The sequence below is a fragment of the Dermacentor albipictus genome, chromosome 3 (genome assembly GCF_038994185.2).
Source record: "Dermacentor albipictus isolate Rhodes 1998 colony chromosome 3, USDA_Dalb.pri_finalv2, whole genome shotgun sequence".
In the NCBI taxonomy this organism is placed as follows: Eukaryota; Metazoa; Arthropoda; class Arachnida; order Ixodida; family Ixodidae; genus Dermacentor; species Dermacentor albipictus.
In genome coordinates this window covers 183,019,783-183,042,790 of record NC_091823.1, presented here as the reverse complement: position 1 = coordinate 183,042,790, position 23,008 = coordinate 183,019,783, and the positions used below count along the sequence as shown (strand labels likewise).

The 23,008-nt window shown below is 46.5% G+C and overlaps 1 protein-coding gene across 9 annotated transcripts in view; it reads left to right on the top strand.

Moving 5' to 3' along the window:
* The window catches only part of LOC135918099 (uncharacterized), a 703,603-nt gene that overhangs the window by 622,608 nt on the left and 57,987 nt on the right, over nt 1–23,008 (top strand). For all 9 annotated transcript variants that reach the window (XM_065451754.2, XM_065451756.2, XM_065451757.2 and 6 more), the window contains one exon: nt 3,608–3,695. In XM_065451754.2, coding sequence (XP_065307826.2) covers nt 3,608–3,695 — 88 coding nt within the window. The remainder of the gene's footprint in view (nt 1–3,607; nt 3,696–23,008) is intronic.

The following is a 23,008-nucleotide window of genomic DNA, read 5'->3' as shown; positions in this document are numbered from 1 at the left end:
GTTCCCCATCCTTGCTGCATGTGTGTTCTCAAAGAGAAGTTCAGCACTCCAGGCATTGAAGATCGCACGCACAGAGGGTCTGACAGCCCATTTGCCGCAACTGCGAATTTGCAAGTGCGAAAACCTAGTCAAATTCTCACCATGTGAAATGTGCTTTAGGGAGTATCGTAATTGTCGGTGAAATTTTTCTTTGAGAGCTCATATACTATAGCTTGTTATACTGGCACTTGCTATTGCGAAGGCCACAGCCACTGTTCTGCTTTGCCTTGAAGCGTGCTGGACACATGCCTTGAAAGCATGGTTACCCTTGCATAATTAAAAGTGTTGAAAGCGAGTGACTTTCCTCGCGGCTTCTGAAATCTGCGTGCTGCGCTGTCTCATCTCGGCGGTCATATCTCCGTCGCTGTTGGACTGGAGAAGGGAGCACGCTGCCGTGCACCCAGTTCAGTCACAGTTCCGTGCTTCAAAACTTTGCATGCTCCCTCCTCTTATGGCAATAGATTTTGAAGTGTTCATTATAATGCTATGGTGCTGTTGAAAACATTCGTTATATCTGGCCACACTTTCATTAGGCAGGGTCAGAAAATCATAAATACAGTAATGTGGTCATTATAACTGATAACTCATTATATCTGAGATCGTTATAAGTGGGTTCGACTGTATAAATTTTGGAAACCCTGGCAAAGCCGTTGTTTGTTTTGTGGGAGTATGCTCTGCGCTTCCGACTAGTGGTGAAGACGAGCTCCAGATATGGCCACACACAGCCATCCAGCCAACACGCAGTCACTCAGCCCTTAGCGCGGCTAATCGCTGAAGCTATGTCGGGTTCAGACATATAAAGCAACCAGAAGCATAAGCTCTAACTATATATATTGCTGCGAACAATAAGGAACACTCGCAGAGGGAAGGTCCACTCTGTAAAAAGGTAATACATAGGCTTGCCTCGTGGCATGTGATAGTCCAGCAACGAGGCAAGCCTCTTCGAGCGGAATGTCCTCTTCGCGCACCCTTTCCTTTTCCCGCCAGTCTGGGAAAAGGACGCATGTGTCGCAAACGCCATACCAGGTGTAGTGCATGTTTCTTGTGCCTGCCCGCCGGCTCTCAATGTGTCTGCACATGTGCACCCCATAATTTTCGCAGCATGTGGCACACCAAAGGCCACTCTTGTCACCTTAGAGTGGCCACTTTAATTGGTGAATTTGAAAAAGGGTTTACCAGTGAGCACACAAGGACGTGTAGACCAAAAAAGTCATTAGATGCGGACTGGTGTCTGATGCCTCTTTCTTGTGTATGCGTCCTTGTGTATTCGCTGGTACCCCCTTTTACAAGTCCATTGTGCACCAACTGGCCCAAGAGCTCACGCCATGTGCTTTAATTTGTATTTGTGCTGTAATCTGCTGTATTTTCTTGGTGCACGCTTGATTATATGGTGCTCTCCAATTTCTGCCTTGACTTTGAGTGTGGGTCACAACTAGACAGCCCTTGCTTATGGTGAATGGAAGGCACAGCACTCGTGCCAAGAAAACGGAGACCACAAGGCAGGCCAAATGGAAGCTGAGGCAGCAAAGGTATTGCTTCTACATACGGCCTCGATGCGTGGCCTCAGGTGCACCACCATGCTTTGTAATGTTGACAGTGACTCATTCAATGCCATCGATGAAACCAGAGTTTATGGCTTTATTACAGTGCAAAAATAATACTGTACAAATCATGTAGCTGTCAATGAAGAGCGGCAGCCCCAGTGCATTCATGGCACAGCTCTCTGAAGCGTTGACATGAAAGGCGTTCATTGAAAAGCGGCACATACCCAGTGCATTTGTGGCACAGCCTGCTCATGTGTCGAGTTGCTGTCCTTGAGGAGCCCTTATAGCATGGGCTCGATTCCCCTCAGCGTCGGATAAACTTAAGGAATCTTTGCTTTGTTGAGCAGCACATTCCTAGTCACGCATACTTAGTTACCCAAGTTGGCATCGAACACGTTACTTGAAGAGCATCACACATCTACTGGCACAGACCAAGTGATCCAAGTCGGCATCAAAGAGTTTCTCTGAACAGCGCTACCTACCTAGTCCCGCATCTAGTGACTCTCGTCGATGTGAATGAAGTTTGTTGAAGAGCGGCACATCGTTGAAGAGCGGCACATGTGTACCCGTTGCCATCACTGGAACCAAGTCGTTCTGATGGTTGGCTTCGAACCCTGGTCCCTCAGCAATGCAATCTGATGCAGTACCCATTTGCCCGGGGACTACCCAGTGACCTAGGTAGGTGGGAGAATAGTTGCATAGATATAAACATAGCCTCTGGAAAGTGCATGAAATACCCTAAAATGCTAATGCATTAATAATACTCACAAGCATCTAAAACTTTTTGCATAATGCTACTGAAGCAGAAGATACTGTTTGTCAATATGGGACCCCTTTCGGACAATATTGCAGGGAAACAACGTGTCGTATATGGAGCCCTCAAGAATTTTATTTCAGTAAGTAACTTGAATGAGAAATAGCCACTCCTATCTGTACGATGCTAGGCTACATATAGCACACTCAACTAAAAGTTTCTAGTCAATGCCAAAGTGTTGCACAATCAGGCCTGCTTATGTGACATGTGAAAATGAAATATTTTTTTTTTTTTTGTAAAAGCAAACTTTGTAAACAGAGGAACGAGCTCTTAGGCACTCGTTCCTGTGTTGAGCGTTGACCTCAGCGTTGGTGTGATCGGCAGAACAAACAAGCCCCCCGAAGGATCGAAAAAATTTGAGCGAACGCGGAGTGCAGCGGAAGAGCGAAGAAAGTGCGGCACGGATAGTGGTGGAGGAGGGTGCAGCGGAAGCACGAGGTGGAAAGCGGAGGAGGATAATGTGGCAAAAGGATGACGTGGAAAGCAGAGCACCGCACGAGACATGCTCCATGGAGGCAACCCGCTACAAGATGGCGCCATAGTAGGATGTGCTGTTACCCAGTCGCCGATTATGCCATTACTAAGGTGAGAACGTGCACCATTACCACAGTGGAAACAAAGCGCTGGCATGGGCTGGTGCTAGAATGCACTTGTTGCGTGTTCCCATGTTCACACTTTCTTTCTGAACCATGAGCGATACAACCGCTGGAAGAGCTTTTTCTGCCACAGCTGCTAAATGAGCTGCCTGAGCAGAGGCTCAGCGCCACTCCCAAGAAGCCCTTGCTGTTCAGATTCAAATTGTTTGCCTCAATGTATCACAAGTTCAATACACCTAAACAGCTACGTTCAAGTTGCACATTAGGGGGTATAGTAAGCATCGTGGATTTTTTTTTCTCCGGAGTTTGTTGTATCAATGTTTCAGTGCCTCTGCATTAAATAAAATTCACAAAAGCATTCAAAGCAGTTTTGTATAAATTTTTGTAGAATAGGTAGTTATGACCTATAAGCAAAAACTATGTTGAAAAAAATTTTAGTGAAAAGTTGTTTTAGGGAGATCTTACATTAAGGAATGCAAATTTTTCTGGCTGTGGTAAAACCTTTCTCCTGGAATGAACTTAGCATATGGCCTACCAAAATTGATGGTACTTACAGATGCTTTTCTAGTGCCTCAATATGCAGTAACTGTTTCGAGCTGAATCAATCCTTGCAGGTGTGGGCCCGCGCATTCTCTGTTCCTGGAGAGCGGCTACTATGGTTACACACCCAAAATGCTGGTGTCCCACTATGCCACTGTCTGGGTGAGTTTGCATTTGTAGATGCCTCTCACAGGCATGGAATTGTGCAATGTGACAGTGATGCATTCTTCAGGAATTTAGGTAATTCGATGCAATGCCAACCTTAATATTACTGCTCTAAGAAATAAAATGATTAATGTGTTGCATGTATCATCACAACAATGTTCTTGAAAAAAAGGATGTGATGTATTATCATGCTCAATATGAGTTGCAACATGGCATACTCGCACCAACAGCGCGGCATTTTTTTTCTATTGTTTCATTAATTGGAGTGAGCATCTACATTGCCACTTCTACAGGTACGGTGGACTTCTACTTTTTAGTTTATTAATGTTATTATTGAGCATTGGCTTTTGATCTGCTTAAGTATACTATATATACCGTATTTTCCAGTGTTTAACACGCACCCCCCTCAAAGGGGCAGTTTTTCAGAAAAAAAGCATATTGTAGCACTCTTCAATGAAGCACACTAAACAAACTGGTTTATTGTGGGTGAACTTGTCCCCGGAAGCTCAATATTAAGCATTCACACAATTTAAAAGAGTTAACAGGAGCCTATTCCACAGTCAACCACGTCTCCACTCCGAATGCACTTTTCACGCGCCCCGAAGGCCAAGAGCCACGCCGTGTCTTCTCATTATACGGGAGACTTGGGCACTGCCATGTGCGCGTACACGGGAGACACGCGCTGTATAGTCATGCGCGAGGCGTTGCTCGGGCTCTTCTAATGCCAATGCAATGAGTAATGCCAAGGGGCTTTAGCAATGATGCGCTTAGAAGGGTATCTCACCGGAGTGCTCGTAACTGGCATGTGGAGAACTCTCCGTGGCAATATATAAGTCGCCCCGGTGTACAAAATGCACCTGTTCATTCGGTAAGCGATTTAAAAAAAATACAGTGACATTTCACTTCGTGAACGTGGGTCACGCGCAAGCAATGTGTCAATTACATTCTTTATTTTGGGAAATCCTTGGTGCACGCACACACACACAGTGTGCATTTCGTCCCGTCGCACTACACACGGCTTGCTCCGGCAATTACTTTATTTTACTCACTCAATTCGTTGTTGCGCGTTCCCCACATGCCGACTGCGCACACACACCTTCAATGTTCTCCCTCCCCGCCACACACCGTTGCCTACCATCTCCTGACTGCTACTCTACGCCACCTGGCGTTGACCCAGTACCCTCACAGATCCCCCCTCTTTTATCCTGTGAATAGGGCTTCCAAAGCACATGATAAGGGTTCAGCTGGTCTGCATTAGTGAGGCCTTTCTGTTTCCTTGTAGCCGGGTCTCCGAGTCTGTAGGTATTGTGTCCAATGTGGGCAGTCACTCTAAATGGCCCTGTGCGTCGAGGAGCAAACTTGGCTGTGAATCCAATGGCTGCCTTACTTAGCGGGTGCGTGTCCCGGAGAACCAAGTCTCCAACCTGGAAGGTAACTGGAGTGTGCTTTTTGTTGTATTACTTTGCCTGGCTGGCTTTTGCCAATGTTTGGTGGTCCTGTGCAATGGCCCAGGCATCTCGAAGGTGCACATCCCGTTCAGCAGCTAGGGCGTCAGGCGCAGAAGGGGACAACTCTGGGCCAGCTGCCCGATTGTGATGGCTCCAAGGGTTCCGTAGTTCCCACCCATAGCACAAGAAGGCAGGCTTAAAACCAGTAACTACACTTTCAGACGTGCACATTGCAAACGCCACTTCGGGCAGCCTTATGTCCCAGTCCCTATGGGAAGTGCAGTAGCCCGCCAGGCATTGTTTAACCATTGCATTATGGTGTTCCATAGTCTGTCCTGCTGGTCTGTATGGGACTGTGTGGCTATCGTTGATTCCCCAATGTTTGAGAATGTCTTTCCACAATTTGCTTATGAATGGTTTGCCATTGTCGCTAGAGATTGAGCTAGGCACACCATGCCGGTGAAAAACATAGATCATTTTATCGGTGATAAATTTTGAGGTAGGAGCATGTAATGGGAAAAGCTCCACAAATTTTATGAACTTGTCCAGCACCACCAGGATGTACTTGTGGCCCTGAGGGGTTGTGGGCAGTGGCCCAATAAGGTCCACACTTAGCTGCTGCATTGAGTGGGTGGCCCATAAACTGTCCATCAGTCCTTTTGGTTTTTGCCGGTGAGGTTTGAAAGCCTGGCACTGCTGGCAGCTGCGGATGTAACGGGAGATATCAGAGCAGATGCCAAGCCATGTGAACTGGCTCTTCACATGTTCACAAGTTCTAAAAAAGCCTAAATGCCCACTTAGGAGGTGGTCATGCTCCATTTGCTGTTCCATGTCTCGTAAGTGTTGGGGAAGCCAAGCGACCTTACGTTCACCAACCGTGTACATAAGGATACCATTGTTCGAGATTTCGCTGTCATCAGCTAGGTCCTGTACCCTCTTGGACTCTTTAGTGTCACCAGGTAGCAGGCCAGACTTTCAGTATTGCAGCAGCTGCAGCAGCAGTGGATCCTTGCATTTTTCCAACTGGAACCTTGTAGTGTCGGTGAATGGGGACACATCAATCATGTCAACTGAGGCTGCCAGATCAAAATGAATGGTTTGTTGTGGCTCTTGCACTTCAATTGGAAACCAGTCCTCTGCCAAACAAGGCTGAGCAGATTCGGCAGCAGGAATGGGGCACCTGCTTAGTGCATCCGCTGGAATGTTGGCCCGCCCTTTACGATGCCTTATGATACACTTAAATCCTTGTAATCTCAACACCTAACGTCGCACTCTGCATGATGTCTGCTCAGTTGTAAACATCCAAGCCAATTATGCATGTTCACAATGCACCTCATATGATGAGAATTCTGCATACGGTGGAAATCTATCAACAGCCCACACTACAGCAAGGCATTCCCATTCTTGGACAGTACAATTCTTTTCAGCAGCGCTGAGGGTCCTGCTTGTAAATGATTCAGGCCTGAGTTCACCTTCGATTTCCTGCAACAACACTGCCGATATGCCAGTGTCACTGGCATCTGTTTCAATCACAAAGAGCCCATTCAGGTCAGGCACCACAGCCACCTCTCCTGCCAGCATTAGCCTCAGAGTCTCGAATGCTGTCTGTTGCTCGGCACCCCAAACCCAATGGACTCCTTTCTTCAGGAGAGCTGCCAGGTGTCTGGCGTTGTCAGAAAACCAGGGGATAAAATTTCTGTAGTAACCCACAAGGCTCAAAAACATTTGGAGCGCCTTGACTGTTGTAGGGAATGGGAACTCTGCAACCGCTCGCACTTTGTCTGGGTCAGGTTGACATCTGCCTGGAGAGATTACATGTGCAAGGAACTGTTCACAGCATGTAACTTTGCTGTGATTGATTGCCAGACCTACAGAGCCAATTCTTTGCAGTACCTCATCGATATGTTGTAAATGGTCCTCAGAAGCTTCTGAATAAATGAGCACATTGTCAAGAAATGCCATGCAGTAGGTGTGTTTTATGCCTTCTAACAATTTATCCGCAAGAGACTGAAATGTTGCCAGCTCACCTGCTACCCCAAATGGCACTCGCTTAAATTGAAACACTTCTCTATGGCACAAGAATGCAGCCTTTGGTACATCTTCGGGATCAACCAATACTTGAAAGAAGCCCTGACCAAGGTCATGGTTCGTGAACCACTTGGCGCGGCCGAGCTGACCCAATACCCAGTCTGTGCGGGGCATGAGATATACTGGCACAGTTGTGATTGCATTTTAGGGTCTGTAGTCGGCTGAAAAGCGATATCCTCCAGTTTGTTTCTTTACTAATACAGAGGCACTGGCCCAGCAACTGGAGCAGGGCTTGATGAGGTCTTGGTCCAGCAAATCTTGGATATACCCATCAAGAATTTCTCTCTTTTGGCTGTTATCTGGGCGCAGCTTGCATCTAACCAGTGGGTGGCTGCCTATGTCTATTTGTGAGCCACCAGGGACTCGCAACCTGGCAGAGTGGTAAAAATATGGCTATGGTCTGCAAGGATGTTATTAAGTTTCTGCTTCTGCTCCTCTGAAAGGTTCTCTAGACTACACTCGCCACTCTCAGTGGTATTGTGGCACACATCCTGCACATCTGCAAAAAGTGTCTGTAGAGAGCTGGCCGTGTTTTCATCAGGCTCTTGACCTTGCTTATCGGATTACAACACTGTCTTACAGACTGACAGGGGCTGGGGTCCAGCATCCGATGCGCATGGCCGCTTTGGTGCCTTTTTAAATTTGACAAGCCCATATGGGTCAGAGTGCAGTGACCATCCACCAAGGCCCATGTGGAGAGAAATACCTGCCACCACAAGAAAATCCCGCCCAAGGAGAACATAGTGACAAAGCAGTGTTTGGGTATGGCCTAGTTGGTATTCCATTGTTTCAAACATCACTTGCAGCACGTACATAGACAGGGACCAAAAGAAAGATGAGGACAAGCGCTGATTTCCAACTGGTTTTTATTTTTCAGTAACATGCATATATACCGAGATGCCAAGACAAAAGCGCCCCCCCTCCCCAAAGCATTAACCCAACATGAGTAAGCATTCAAAGAAACCATGACCGCCACCTTAAGATGAATGCGATCGCATGTGCGACCTCAAAAAAACAAGTTCTTTATCTGTTAATGCGATCGACGGCTTACTCACCGACCGACGGACTCACCGACGGCTGCGTCCCATTTTTTGAAAATATTGAAAGAAATTTTAGAAAGACAAGGACAAGCGCTGACTTCCAATTGGTTTTTATTTTTTGGTAACATGCATATGTACCGAGACACCAAGACAAAAGGGCCCCCCTCCCCAAAGCATAAACCCAACACGAGTATGCATTCAAAGAAACCATGACCGCCACTTTAAGATGAATGCGAGCGCATTTGTGACCTCAAAAAAACAAGTTCTTTATCTGTTAATGCAATCGACGGCTTACTCACCGACCGATGAACTCACCGACGGCTGCGTCCCATTTTTTGAAAATTATTTTCCATAAATTCAGGTTACTTTTCTCATTGTGTATTTCTCCCCAATTTTTTTTATTTATTTAATTACTTTTCCAGGTGAACCACCTTTTTTTTATAGATAGATTTCATGTAGAGCTCCTTTTTCTTCTTTCTCGATGGAAATCTGGCCCGCTAACTTTGTTAGTGCTGAAATGTGCCGCATCACTGCAGATCCTGCTCTGCAAAACTGTGGTTGCATCTAATACAAATAACAAAGTTTTATAAAAGCAGGCTACCAAGGGCCAAGTGCCAATGTCAATATGCAAGAATATAAAGTGAGTGTATTTAATATTCGTTAACAAATAGAAGGACACTTTAGTTGTAAAATTATGTGGTTACAGAGCTCCAAGTTCTACAGAAAAGAAAAAGACAAGGTTAATACCAGTGAGCCTGCCCAGTTCACTCACCTACAGTTCCTGCCCAATGTAGAGTTACAAGCTTTTCTTTTATCTTCATTGTCCCGAAATAGCGGTAGGAAAGGAATGGAGCTTCTCCAACCCCTCTCATTTCAAAGGCAGGCATAGTGGATGAAAGTAAGACAAAGATTGTACTTTAGTGGCAGCCTGACCTTGCCAGGCTCCTAACGTTGGAGCAAGTCTTTGTAATCAGAAGGGCTGGTTGGTGCTGTCTTGTGCAGAAGAAAATAGAGGAACACTGGCCAAACAAGACAGCGCTCGTCTTTGTGTCACATTACACGTTCATTTAATTGAAGCATTGAAGAAAGGTCTTGCCGACCAGTGGAATCTGGAAATGTGGCATAAAAAGCCTCAAGTTGATGTTGACTGCAGACCATAGTTCTAAGGGCTGGGCTCATTAGCAGTACGAGTGAATAGCCAGCAGTAAATCAATCTAGAGGTGAGCAATGCGGGAAAGGACTTATTACAAAGTCAAGGAAGGCAGACACAGTGCTGATGATCAACTGAGGTTTTTACTGAAATCACACACATGCGCTGAGCAATCCAGTGGAAAAAAATTAATAAAGTAATGGCAAAAGTAAGACACAACACAAATACTCTTAAATGGTGTGCATCCAGGTACTCTACAGCAGCGAATAGCTTAGCCAACTTGTTGTTTGCTGAAAAAACAACATTCAGGGTGTCTATCAACCGGGAAAACTGGGAATTCTCAGGGATTTTGAGTAGTCTGAAAAAGTTCAGAAAAAACTCAGGGAATTTGTGCCTATATCAGGGAAAATTAGCCGTAAGTTTATTGAAAGGGTTGAAAGTCGCGGTAACGCTGGCTCGAGTAACAGACAAGAATCGTAATGAATAGTCTTTGACGCCCTGTCGTCGGCTGCAGGAGTTGCCAGTGCACAGTCAACGACCGAATTCCCAATAATTTGGACGGCTTCGCGTCACCACCACGTACCCCATAGAGTCAATGTATCAGAACGTCTGAAATTTCGGACGCAAGAACTCCTCGCCGTCCGATATTTCCCGGGCGTTTTGCCGTGACCGCAGGTCCAAAACGGCATTATTCAAAGCCACCACCGCTGCCATCTTGATTACCTCAGCGCCTCGAACCGCCGCGCTCACACGATGATTCGCTGGCAGCCGTAGCCACCACTGCGGCAACGCTAGGCCTAGCTTCTTCGATGTTCGCTATGAAGTTTCTTGCCGTTGAGTGCAGCGTTTTTTATTGAAAGTATTTGCTGCTGTCAGCAATGGTACGGACTCCGCCTTTGTGGTCCTCGCAATTGACTTAGAAGCTTGGAAAGCACGTATGGTGCGTTGCACAATGCCGGTTACCGAAAGTCAGCTTCGCCTCTGTACAGAAATGTTACTTGGTGAAGCATATGCAAAAGTATTTCAGTGAAGCATAACAAGCGTGGGAAGGGGCTGTTGCCATGGGAGACAGTATGTATTCCTTAATTACACACGCGTGCACCCGGTATTTCCTGTCACAGTACAAGCACCAATATGCCTAATACATGTACTGACAGGCCTGCAGAGCGTTTTCGAATGTGCCTGTGGCGGATTGAGCCCTTGAGGGCAGTAAATGACATGCATTTATTTTTCCAACCAGCCGATTTTCGGACGTTTTCGCGGCCCTTCGGGAGTTCGAAAAATCGGACGTGGACATTGAAACTGACCGTGAAGATGCTCCAAATGGTCTGTGGGGCGAATGAGTGGCAAAAGGCGGACAACGCGAAGGACCTACTCATTGGGGAATGAACGGGACAGGAAGCGTGCTGCCACCATTTTGAGCTCAAAAAAACAGTGTTGGCTGATGCTGAGATGCAGATATCCCTCATCCAAACCAAAATGAACTCTTTAAAGCAGCGAAACACAACACTGAGGCGTCGTTCGCGGGCTGAGAGTATGTCAGGACAGTTGAGGTTGACTTATGAGCTGTTGAGAGAGAATCTCAATTGTGACAAAGTTCGGGCCTCATACCACTGAGCTTGCTGTCAGTTGATAGAAATAGCTCATATTTTACAATATTTGCTTCTGTATGCATCTCCTTTTTATTTGTATTTGAGAATGTCCGACTCGATTTGCTATTTTTTTCGAAGGCTTTTTATTTGCTGTGCATTTTACTAACCCCTCCCTTCTATTCTTTTTTGAATAGCATAAACACTACTCCTTAGTATTCAAATTTCATTAAGTTGTCTTTTTAAAATTTTTTTCATATGCTTACTAGAGAGTGACAGCATCGAGCGATATGGTTTCAGCCCGTCATGACATAAAACATAGTTCTGCGTCACTCAGGGAATTTTGCAAAGGAACTCGGGGAAAACCTGAAAAACTCAGAGAATTTGAAAATGTCAACTTGGTAGACACCCTGAACATTGCAGCCTTCCCTTGCACCCACTTTTTTAACACTATCCTGTCCACAGGAGAATAAGCAGTTTTGGGTAGTCTAGTAAATGATTTTTATGCGAAGCATATTACGAGGGCTCAACCCAGCTCCTCAGGCGCGGCGGTGACCATGAAATCACGTGACACCGTGACGTCACGACAGAGGAGAAGTGGCTTTGGCTCAACTCTTGCAAGACGGGCTGGGTGGGAATCGAACCAGGGTCTCCGGAGTGTGGGACGGAGACGCTACCACTGAGCCACGAGTACAACGCTTCAAAGCGGTACAAAAGCGCCTCTAGTGAATGCGGTGTTGCCTTAGAAACGCGCTGTTTCTAAGGCGTGCGTCTCTTGCTCAGGCGCACATTTCGTTGCCGCGCCGAACGCTGCTTTGCTCGACGCTCACCGCGTCCAATGCGGGGCGCGTAGTCGCTGCCCTGTAGCCCATTGTCTTACACCCCTTGGCGGGTCGACGGGAACGCTGTCGCGTTCCACTCTTGAAGGCGAAGAAGTAATGCATGAGTTGTTTCTTCGTCTAGCCGAACCAAATATAGCCAAGCAACAGCAGTTCACCAGGCTAAACAGTGGTTCAACAACTAAAATAAAGGCTAGTATGCTTCGCATCCTGGGCTTAACCTTACCTAAGCCACAGCCATTTTTTTTTTACTGCTACAGCAAATGCTTGGCATAAAATGTATGGTACCCATTTGTAGAAGAAGGAGTGTGCTTTATAATGGTATTATTTTCACCAAAGATTTATTAACAATCCTTCAAAAAATTTATTTAATAAACATATTTGTAAGAAGAAAGTTCCATAAAAACATAGGTGTTGCTTTGCACCAAGAAAACAAAAAATTGTTGAAATATACATTGTGAACAAGATTGCTGTATACAACATTCCTATAAATATAAGCTGTCTATCTGTAGAAGTTCTTTATATACAAATGAAAATGTTAGCCTTTGTGGCTATTGTGCTCGTGCCGCAGCTCTTATGAATCGCTGTGTGGTGCTGCAGAGCGCAATAATAGTGCAGTGTCAAGGCCCACTCCCAGCCACCTTCTCATGCAAAACCACACTCTTTGTGCTGCCACCGGCAAGTGGTCCTGCCCAAACTATGTTGACACCCTGCTGATCAGAACTGTGACCTTTAGAACACACTGGATATCTTTAGATATGAGTGCAGCAGCGACAAATTGGTTTGGAGTAGAAAATTAAACCTACGAGCAGATACCTGTTGACGTTCCGGGGCTATTTGATGCATTTTCACCATTCGTGCTGAATTCCAATGGATGGAAATCATCTTCTGAGTCTATGCTGCTCCCACCATAAAAAAATGCTGACACAGACTCATCAACATTCATTGAAATTCGCCATTTCCAAAGGGCAGCTGCACATGACGTCAATGTCATGTTGAAAGCTACAGGCGCCCATCACACCCGACTAAAAGGCAATTTAAAAATTCCCCTGCTGTGAAAAAGAAAAAGAAACACAAAAGCGAAACTAGGAAAATAGTCCCTCATTTATGTGCTGGATGACGCGAGCTGTTCAAAGTGCTGCTAGTGCGGCAAAAATTTGAATTTTAAAATTCCGTTCAGGCACAAAGCTCATTGTTCCTGCTTTTACCCTTTGTAGGATCCTTTCGCTCTAAAAGCCAAGATGTCCTTTGGTTACCACTATTGTTTTAATCACTCCAGTTGCCTTTTCCTCCATACAATGTGGGCACAATGTTTTCAAGGCAGCATTCAGACTGAAAAGTGTAATGGCCTTCATTACTAGCTCTGAATGCCCCACCCAGAAGTCAAGTATGGGCTTAACAGACCACAAGGCATACATCCAGCAAATGTAAAACGCACCAAATTGCATTACAACTTTATTTAGACAATAAAAACATAGTTGTCAAGGTAACTGTCAGCTTAAGTCCAAAACAATTCAGCAGGACCCATCTCATGATGACTGTGAGAGGTAACGATGAATGAATATAGCAACACAACATATTGCCACCGTCAAAAACGAGTTAAGTATGAAGCGACTACTCTCATCTCTGGAACACTTGGCACCACATGGCTGCACCACCTTTAAGGTGCGAACACTGAGAAATGCATCATGCGGCAACCAGGCTTTTCTCCTATGCTTCTTTCTGAACATGCTACACCATCTGGTGGCACTGTTGAGAAACTATAGCGTTTGATAGGAGAACCATGGTGCCTGGGAACGATGAGAATTGCTTCCTCACTTGCCGCACACCCAGTGGCACATTCCCAGTGCATTCATGGCACAGCTCGCTAAAACGTTGGCGTGAAAAACATTCATTGAAAAGCCACACATAGACAATGTACTTGTGGCACAACCTGCTATAGCGTCGGGTTGCTGTCTTTGAGAAACCCTTGTGACACGGGTTCGATTCCATTCAGCATGGCAGAAATTTAAGGGGTCTTTTTCATCATTGTAGAGCAGCACATTCCCAGTGCATTCATGGCACAGCTCCCTAAAACGTTGGCGGGAAAAACATTCATTGAAAAGCCACACATAGCCAATGTACTTGTGGCACAACCTGCTATAGCATCGGGTTGCTGTCTTCACCGCTGCTGCAATAAGTGGAAAAGAAGTTCGCCATTGTTCGCTCATGTGACCATTTTAGGGAAGGGCAAGACTAGATATCAACGCAATATCTTAGAAGCTTTTCACATTGGAAATGAGAAAGAAATTTGTGTCAGTGATACGTCTTTATGTTTAACAAACAAGGAACGTACTTACCTATCGAGTAGGTAAAATACGAATAATAAAAAATTGACATTCATGCACAAGTCTTGGGAGGAGTAGAAGTTGCGCATGCGTTGGCTGTTTTCACACGGTAATGGATCTTCGAGGTGTTATCTATGCACATGTCTTGGGAGGAGTTGAAGATACGCATGCGTCGGAGGTTATGTGTGGCAATGTAAATTTCAATAAAGTACACTTGAAAGTCCAGCGTCCGTCTGAGTCCAATGCCTTTTCCTTATGTGCACGTCCTTTGTGTTTCGCTGGTACCCCCTTTTTTCAAGTTCGTCATGCACCAACTGGCCCAAGAACTTGCACTAATGCAGTGTGCAAAGAGAAGCAGAACTCAACATGCACATTAAATGTCGCAACTGCCTTTCGCATGTTTTTATAATATAGGCTGTGGGCTTTTACAACTGCTTTTATCAGGGAAAAAGATAAAATATAGGAGATAGCCATTCTTTAAATGAAATCATCAGTTCAATTTTTGCGGACTTGCGTATATATAAACAAGACTTTGTATAAGTAAGCACTTGCTATAAATATAAAATTTGTGGTGCACATAGCTGTGTTGCAGACGACTTTCATTATCCAATAGATCTAAGAAAGAAAGCTGCAAAGTAATGGAAAACTGGCTCCGTTAGCAATATTTGTGATTTTTTGGTTGTAAACTAATACATTCGACTTACAATAGTTTGACCATGACGGGAACAAATAAATCGGTTGAAGTATTCGGCAAATCAAATTAAACACAATGCAGAAAAAGCTCCAGAAGACACCACTGATTCATTTGGTAGTATTTTCCCAATTATAACACACCCCAGAATCAAATGCACACTGGCTTTCACTGTGTATAAATCAGTACACTAATGTATAACTGATATTAAAGCTCCTAAACAAACTAGAAATTTAATGTGCATTTGATATTGTAGCAAAAAAAAAAACGCCAATGGTCTAATATGTGTTGCACAATGGTGGCCGGTTCCCTAAAGTCAAGTGTAACTTGACGCGACATGAGGATGAGGACAGGAACCAAAAACAAACACAACAGGATGAACGCTGAATTGCCAAATGAAAAAGGAAAGACCAGCTTTATAACATGCCAAAAATGCCAACAAGAACCAAAACGTTGTAGGGCATGCTTATTGACTACAAGTACAGGTGATCATCAAGAAATTTTATCTCAAGTATTCTTAGACTGAGTGATGCTGCACTGACACGTTTATGTTCTGCTTTAGCAATGTTTCAACAATAGCTCTTTCGTTTTTGTTTTTTGCAAGCTTCAGAAAGCTAGCATCACTTGAACATCAGAGTACATGTGTGTTTGTTGCAATGTGCAGCTAAATGGGTACCGTACACGTGCTTTACATTGTTTTTATGCTGCCTAGCTCTATGCTTCGAACATTGCCCAGTTTGTCCGATGCACAGTTTTCAGCAACTCAACGGTATCTCACAAATGACGTCGGAGGTGCACTTGGTGAATTTTGTTTCGCGATTCATGGTGCATTGCTGGCATTTCCGATTTTTCATGGTAACGCACAGCTTTGAAAGTTTGCAGTGAGTGGAAAAGACTAGGTTGACGTAGTGCCACTTTCTTTACATTATGGGATAACTTGTGAGCGTATGGTGTTACGTGAATGTAGTATATCAGTTTCAGTTTCTGTTTGCCCTTACACGCCACCAGTGGTGCCAGTGTTGTCATCTGTATACATACATGCCTTTGAATAACGAGGGGCTAGTTCCGTTGCAGCCGTGACTGTCTTCGTGGTTCCTCTGTGACTTCCGCTGAAATACAACAATGGCGATAAGGATGGGATCTTTTCGAGGGGCGTAACCGCACCTGCAACTTTTCTACGCCATGAGCTGTATCGGGCTCGCTCCTCCGCCCCCATTCTTGCCTGTATCCGGCCGCCCTCCTGTACCCTGGCTGCAATCGCACCGGATGTTCGAGAACTTCCTGCTGGCGTCAGGAGCATCCAACTTCAAGCCCGAACATCGCAAAGCCCTGCTGATACACAGCCTCAGCGTAGAGGGTCAATGTGCCTTCTCCAGCCTACTGCTTGCATGGATGGATGGATGGAAACAACTTTATTTTAAATCCAGCAAAATTTAACGACCCGGGCTCAGGTCTCCCATGAGGGGACTTCGAGGCCTTGCCTCGTTGCCGCCTCTCGAGCCTGCTGGACAGCCCACTCTTGCGTCTTGAGGTTGTAGTTGACAGAGCGGCGGCCCGCTTCGACGCAAGAGGCTGTGGAGCCACTGCCATTGTAGCTGATACAACATGACACTCCCACAACATGTGTGAGAGCGTCACTCTAGTTTCCAGCCATAATTTGCAAAGAGCACTCGGGTATTGTGCAGGGAAAATGTGCCTCAATCGCACAGGACTAGGAAAGGTTTGTATCTGCAGTTGTCACCATACGACTGCCTGGAGACGTTTCAGTTTGGGGTGAGGGGGGGGGGGGGGGGGAGGAAATAACCACCTGCCTAGCTGGTAGTGCTTGGTGATGTCATTGTATCTGACCGAGTGTTCTTGCATGTTTTGAACCAGGAGTTCCAAACTCGAAGAGGCGGTCTCCGATTCTGCGCGGCGGGTTTGTTCTCGCGCAGAGCGGTGTGCTACCTCGTTCAAGTTGGGGGGCCCTCGTCGGTGGCGGAGGCGACGTGCGCTGGGAACCACATGATCGCGGTACTATTGAAGTGCTGTCGACCAGCTTTCCTTAGGATCTGGAGAGCCTCGAAGGAAATGCGCCCCCGCGTGTAGTTGCGAACTGCGGATTGCGAGTCGCTAAGTGCTACCTCGCAGAGGGGGTCAGTAAGCACTTGCGCAATCGCTACCTCTTCCGCTGTTTCTGGGTATTCCGTTGCGACACTACATACGTGCGTAAGCCGGGAGTTAATGTCTATGACTACCGCCGTGAACCAGTGTTCTTGTGTGTATTCTGCGGCGTCTACGAAGCGCGTAGTCCTCTTCCTGCCTAAGGAGCGCAGCAGTTCCTTGGCATGAGCCTGGCGTCTGATTGGATGCCATCCAGAGCGGTGAGTCAGCTGCCAACGGTAAACGTGAGGGTAGCGAGACGCCGCTCAGCCTTCCATTTATGACGAAGCTATCGAAGCCTTAAAGCAACATTTCACAAGCACAAGCAATGTCATTGCAGAAAGGCACCGGTTTTGCCGTCGTATTCAACAACCGGGGGAGTCTGTACAGGAGTATATGTTGCTGTACTACGTGCTCTCGCCGTAGCATGTTCTTATGTGTCTCTTGAAGACTCGCTTCGCGACCAGTCCATGGAAGAGGTCACATCCCAGCACCTTCGAAAACTCCTTTTTCTTGAGGGCTCGACCCTCTCATTCCCCCGAGCAGTGGCATTAGCTTCACAAGTCGAACAGGCCAATGAGGATATTCGAGAATTTGCTTCCGGCAACGTGCTGCGCATATCAGGGCACTCTCGCTTGGTGCTATACAACCATAGAGGCACTGAAACCCACCACCCTCCTTTGCGTAACGACGTGCCTCTGCGCGCACCTCGTACCGAGGCAAGCCTGCAGCATGACAGCCACCAACCTGCCTCGTATTTGCGCCTATACAACTCATCCTCTCACTTTTATCATTGTGGTTCGTGCCAGCACCGTGCCACATCATCCCGCTGCCCAACCCAAGGTCAACGTTGCTATCATCGTGGGCTCATCGGTCACTTCAGTGTGGTATGCAACAAGAAGCGACAAGTTGTTGCGGTTCATGAGCTTAGCGACAAGACATTGCCCGATAATGAAACTGACAGTGAAGCTGCTGTGAGCATTCTATGTGTGACCACGTCCAGCTGTGCCAGAATTCTAGTCAAGGTAGCAGTTGGTCACGCGACTTAAACATTCCTTATCGACTCGGGATCTTCAGTCTCCATTCTAGTGGGTGATCTTTTTGATAAACATTTTGCCGGACAGGTGCTGCTGTCCACACCCCATATGAAGCTGTTAGGTTAATAAAGAAAACCTGTCCCAGTGCGGGGATGCTTTCTTTCAAAAGTCGCATACAAGGAACACGAGGTGTTCATTCTGTTCTACGTTGTCTCGCAAGGCACATCGCTTCTAGGTGTTGACTCCATTATGGCTCGACTTCCAGATTGATGGCTCGTCGTGGCGCTGCCTTGAGACTACTACATCAACTAACAGTGCTACCAACATACAACTTCCAGTTCAGGAACCAGTTTCATCTGCGTATCTTCCCGCACAGTTGCACAATGAATTTGCATGTCTTTTTGACTCCACCCTCGGCCTAGCCAATGGGTTTGTGCATCATGTCAAAGTGTGGCTCTTGATTTTGCCCGTTGTAGCAAAACTTTGCCGCCTTTCTCTTTCACTCCAAGCTCGGGTATCTGAGGAACTTCGTCGGCTAGAGCAGTTTGCCATGATAGAGCGCATTAACGCTTCAGAATGGGTGTCTCCGATTGTTGTTCAAAAGAAAGATGGAGGCATTCATGTTTGTGTCGACTTACAAGAGCCTAACAAAGTGGTCGTGATGGATAGCTTCCCTCTTCCACACACCAAAGAACTCCTCCACAGTCTTGTTGGGGCAACAAATTTTTCGAAGCTAGATCTCGCATCGGTCTACTACAGTGAAACCTCCACAGTACTAATTAACCGAAATGGCATGTGATCGACCACTTACCTGTCATAAATGGAACTCAAAGAAAGTGCGATAAAAGGGGAAAAAAAACATGCAGTATTTATTCACTTCACGCAACAAAAGTGTTATTTTCGTTTCATGCTGCGGCGGCCTAGCAGCGATGACAGCGGCATCAAACTTGCTGAAGCTGTGAGGCAGCTTTTCAGCTAGCCCCCCTCTTCTCAGCAAACACTCGCATGGCAGATTCCTCATTGGCGTTACGTAGTCTCCGTGCATGCACGTGGTAGCGCTGCAGAAGTCGCAAGGCACCTTTTTCATTGCGGTCTGCTGTTCTCGTCACGACAGTTGCATTCATGAGGCTGACGCAATGCGCAGCTTCTGCCACTGTCGGGCCTGAATCGCCCGTGCTTTCGCATTCCGTGTCGTCCTCGTCACTGTTGCTAGCCGACACTTTGGCAACAACAGAGGTAACGATGGCGAAAAGTTGAACCTCGTAGCCGAGATCCCTTCGCAGTCCCAGTAGCACTGCCGAGGAACTTCGCATTCCAAATGCCACACACCGTAGTCAACAGCAGATCCCTGTTGCATGCCAGGGCCGACTTCTTCGTGTCACGTTCGATAGCGTGAACAATGTCTAATTTTTCTTCTATGTTGAGCATCCGGCGTGTTTTATCTGAGCTTCGGCATGACGCGAGCCCTCGCTTGTGTGACGCCACAACGCTCTCTGGCACGCCGCCGAAATGATGTTGATGTTGATGTGGCTTCACGCGTGAATGCACAGGGTGTTTGGAGGCCGTTGTTCTGATCTCTGAGGCTTGTTGTTCTGCCGGGCTGCCCAATGGAGACAACGCACCACTGTGTTTGCGCAACGAAAAGTGGAAACACTACGTGTTAACGAATACGTACGCAATAAGGTGGTGCTGTTTATGCTGATACAAAACACATTATGTTCAATGGCCACTGAGTCAGGGATTTGACTTTACTACTTTTAAAGCGAAACTGCTGTTTAAGCGGGTATGGTTTAACAAGGTTTTACTGTACCAGGTTTTGCTCGATCCTGAAAGCCATGATTTGACTGCTTTCATAACTCACGATGGCCTTTTCCGCTTTAAATGCGTGTGCTTTGGGTTGGCATCTGCCCCCGCTGCATTTCAACAAATGATGCCGAAAATCCTTCAAGGATGCTCTGGTGTTTTGTTCTATATTGACATCATTGTTTTTGGGAAGAGCAAACAGGAACACTTATTCAACCTGACCGCTGTGCCGTGGGGCAATAAGGAAGCAGGGCTCAAGTTGAATGACAAGTGCATATTTGGCGTACAGAAACTTTCCTTCTTGGGACACAGGATCACACCGCAAGGCATCTCTCCTCTGCCAGAGAAAACTGTTTCTATTATGAATACTTCAGCACCCACTGATAGTACTAGTCTGCGCTCTTTCCTTCGACTGATAGAGTATTGTGCCAAGTTCGTTCCCCGGCTTGCTGATGTGGTAGAGCCAATGCGAGCTCTTCCTAGGAAGACCTAGCCATTCAGTTGGAATGGTGCTGTAGACACCGGTTTCACCTAGGTGAAGTTTCTGCTCTCTTCCAACAAAGTTCTGCACATATTTGATGCATCCCATCCAGTTGTAGTGTACACTGACGCATCTGACTGCGAACTGGGTGCTGTTCTCCAGCAGGTGGATGACCACAGGCTGCGAACTGTTGCCTTTGCTTCATGCACACTTTTACCTGCGGAGAAGAAATACGGAGTTGGAGATCGTGAAGCGCCGACATGTGTTTAGGCCTGTGAGCATTGGCATATGTACTTGGGGGGACGGCATTTCACATTGCCCGTGGACCACCAAGCTTTGGTTTCGCTGCTCTCTTCTCAAGGCATTGGGTGCCACCCCCTTTGCATTGAATGCTGGTCGAAACAGCTGCTTCGCTACAATTATACAGTATAGTATCGGAAGGGGTCTGAAAACCAGGTGGCGGATGCTCTTTCCCGCCTTCCAGTTTCGTCTCCGCAGGAAAATGCCCCATTTGATGAGGTTGTGTCCTTTGTTGAGTTGCCGTGCCTCACCAAAGAGCAGTTTCAACAGGCCCTTGATGAAGACTGCATGTTAGAACAAGTCAAAATTTATGTCACCACATCTTGGCCTGCACGTAAGATGCTCTCAGGCAAACTTCAGCCTTTCTTCTTGGTACGTGAAGAATTGTCTGTCGTTGACAACCTGCTCCTGCGCGGTGAACGAATTGTCGTTCCCTTGTCTCTGACACGGCAGATAATCGCTGCTGCCCATGTAGCTCACCCTGGTATAGTTCGAACAAAAACTCGGCTATGAGAATGCTATGAGAAGGCATGGACAGGCAAGTGGAGCTTTCCACCCAGAACTGCAGCATATGCCAGATAGCTGACAAAAGTACCAAGACTGCTGCTACTCCCTTGCAGCCAGTGCCCCTGCCAGAGCGTCCATGGCAGAAGCTTGCTGTCGACATCGTCGGCCTTATAGAGAGAGCACCACATGACTGCAGATATGCCATTACACTCATTGACTATTTTTCCAAATGGCCGGATGTTCAATTCTGCAGTGAAGTATCATCCCGCACTGTCATCAACTTTTTGCATTGTGTTCTCCCGTGAAGGCTATCCGGACGTAGCGGTCTGTGACAATGGGCCCCAGTTCTCATCTATGGAGTTCATTGAGTTCCTCAAAAATCGCGCCATCCACATTGTGCACTCTTCCGTTTACTACCCCCAAGTGAACGGACTTGTCGAGCGGTTTAACCGGGTCTTCCAAGAATTTTGTGCAGGTCACCATGCTGGAACAGCGTCTGCTTCGCCAAGCAGTAACCGAGTATTCGGGCATATATCGCTGCACACCACATGCCACTACGGGAGTTGCACAGTCTGTTCTCCTACACGGATGGCGACTGAGAACACGCCTTGATGTTGTGAGTCAGCCGTCACCAGCTTTCTTCAGCGATCCTGTTTACGAACTTCATCTGTGCCAACGCGTTACGAACAAGCAAGACTACAGCAAAGAGTACACAGACCATCGCAGTGCCGCGAAGAAGACAACAGTGTCTGTTAGTGATTACGTTAGAATTAAGAAACCTGGAATATCGGTTAAGGGAGACCTCATGTTTAGCCACCCGACAAAGGCAATCCATCAGCAAGGTCCATCACCGTTTCAGCTTGGTGATGGACGAACCTGGAACGCATTGAAGCTATGCAGGGTACCTGCAGCTTCAGCCATATGGAATCTGCAGCATAATGCTGTTTCCGAACCCATGACTCCATTGTTGGCATCTCAGAGACCCAACAATTACGCCTCAACTGCTCTACCCGAAGCCTCACCAGCTAGCCCACGCTACAAGCTCCAGCACCAGCTGTGTTGGAGGGCCCTATGCTTCAACGTCGGGTCCAACCACCAAGGAACAGAAGGCCTCCAGATCGATACCGGGACCACATGTAGCTTGTGCGCAATGTGCAGACAGGTGCAGTGCCAGAGAACTTGAGTGCTGCATGAACTGTGTCCAGACAATTGTGTCTCTGCGAGTGTTTATTTTTTATTTATTTTTTATTGCTTGTTCTAGGCCATGCTGTATAGTTGTTCCATACAGCATTATAGTGATAAGCACATGCCATGTATGGTTGAAGACATTTGTAATTTTTTTGTAAATACTCTATATCTGTATAACAGTACTAATCTACTAATTATTACTTACCTTGTTGTAAGGAGGGGAACATGTAGTATATCACTTTCAGTTTCTGTTTGCCCTTACACACCACCAGTGGTGCCAGTGTTGTCACCTGTATATATACATGCCTCTGAATAAAGAGGGGCTAGTTCCGCTGCGGCCGCGACTGCCTTCATGGTTCCTCTGTGGCTTCCGCCGAAATACAACAGTGAAGTGGTCTCTCTTCTTTTTCCTGCTTTTCGATTTTCAGGAGTGTTTCAGGCACAGCTGTGATGACGGAAGATGGATACCCGGCTGTTTTAAGGTGTTCTTTCTGCTGTAAGAGACCATTTATCATTTGTTGCTCAGAGGGCTTTTTGATTGAAGCTTGAATACAGGTGATGGCTATTCCCCTTTTCACAAGCTTAGAATGGGCACTGTCATAGGGAAGGATGCCTTTCTTTCAACTGGGTTGATAAGCCCAGCAAACGTTGATTTGATGCAAATTAAAGATTTATATGTA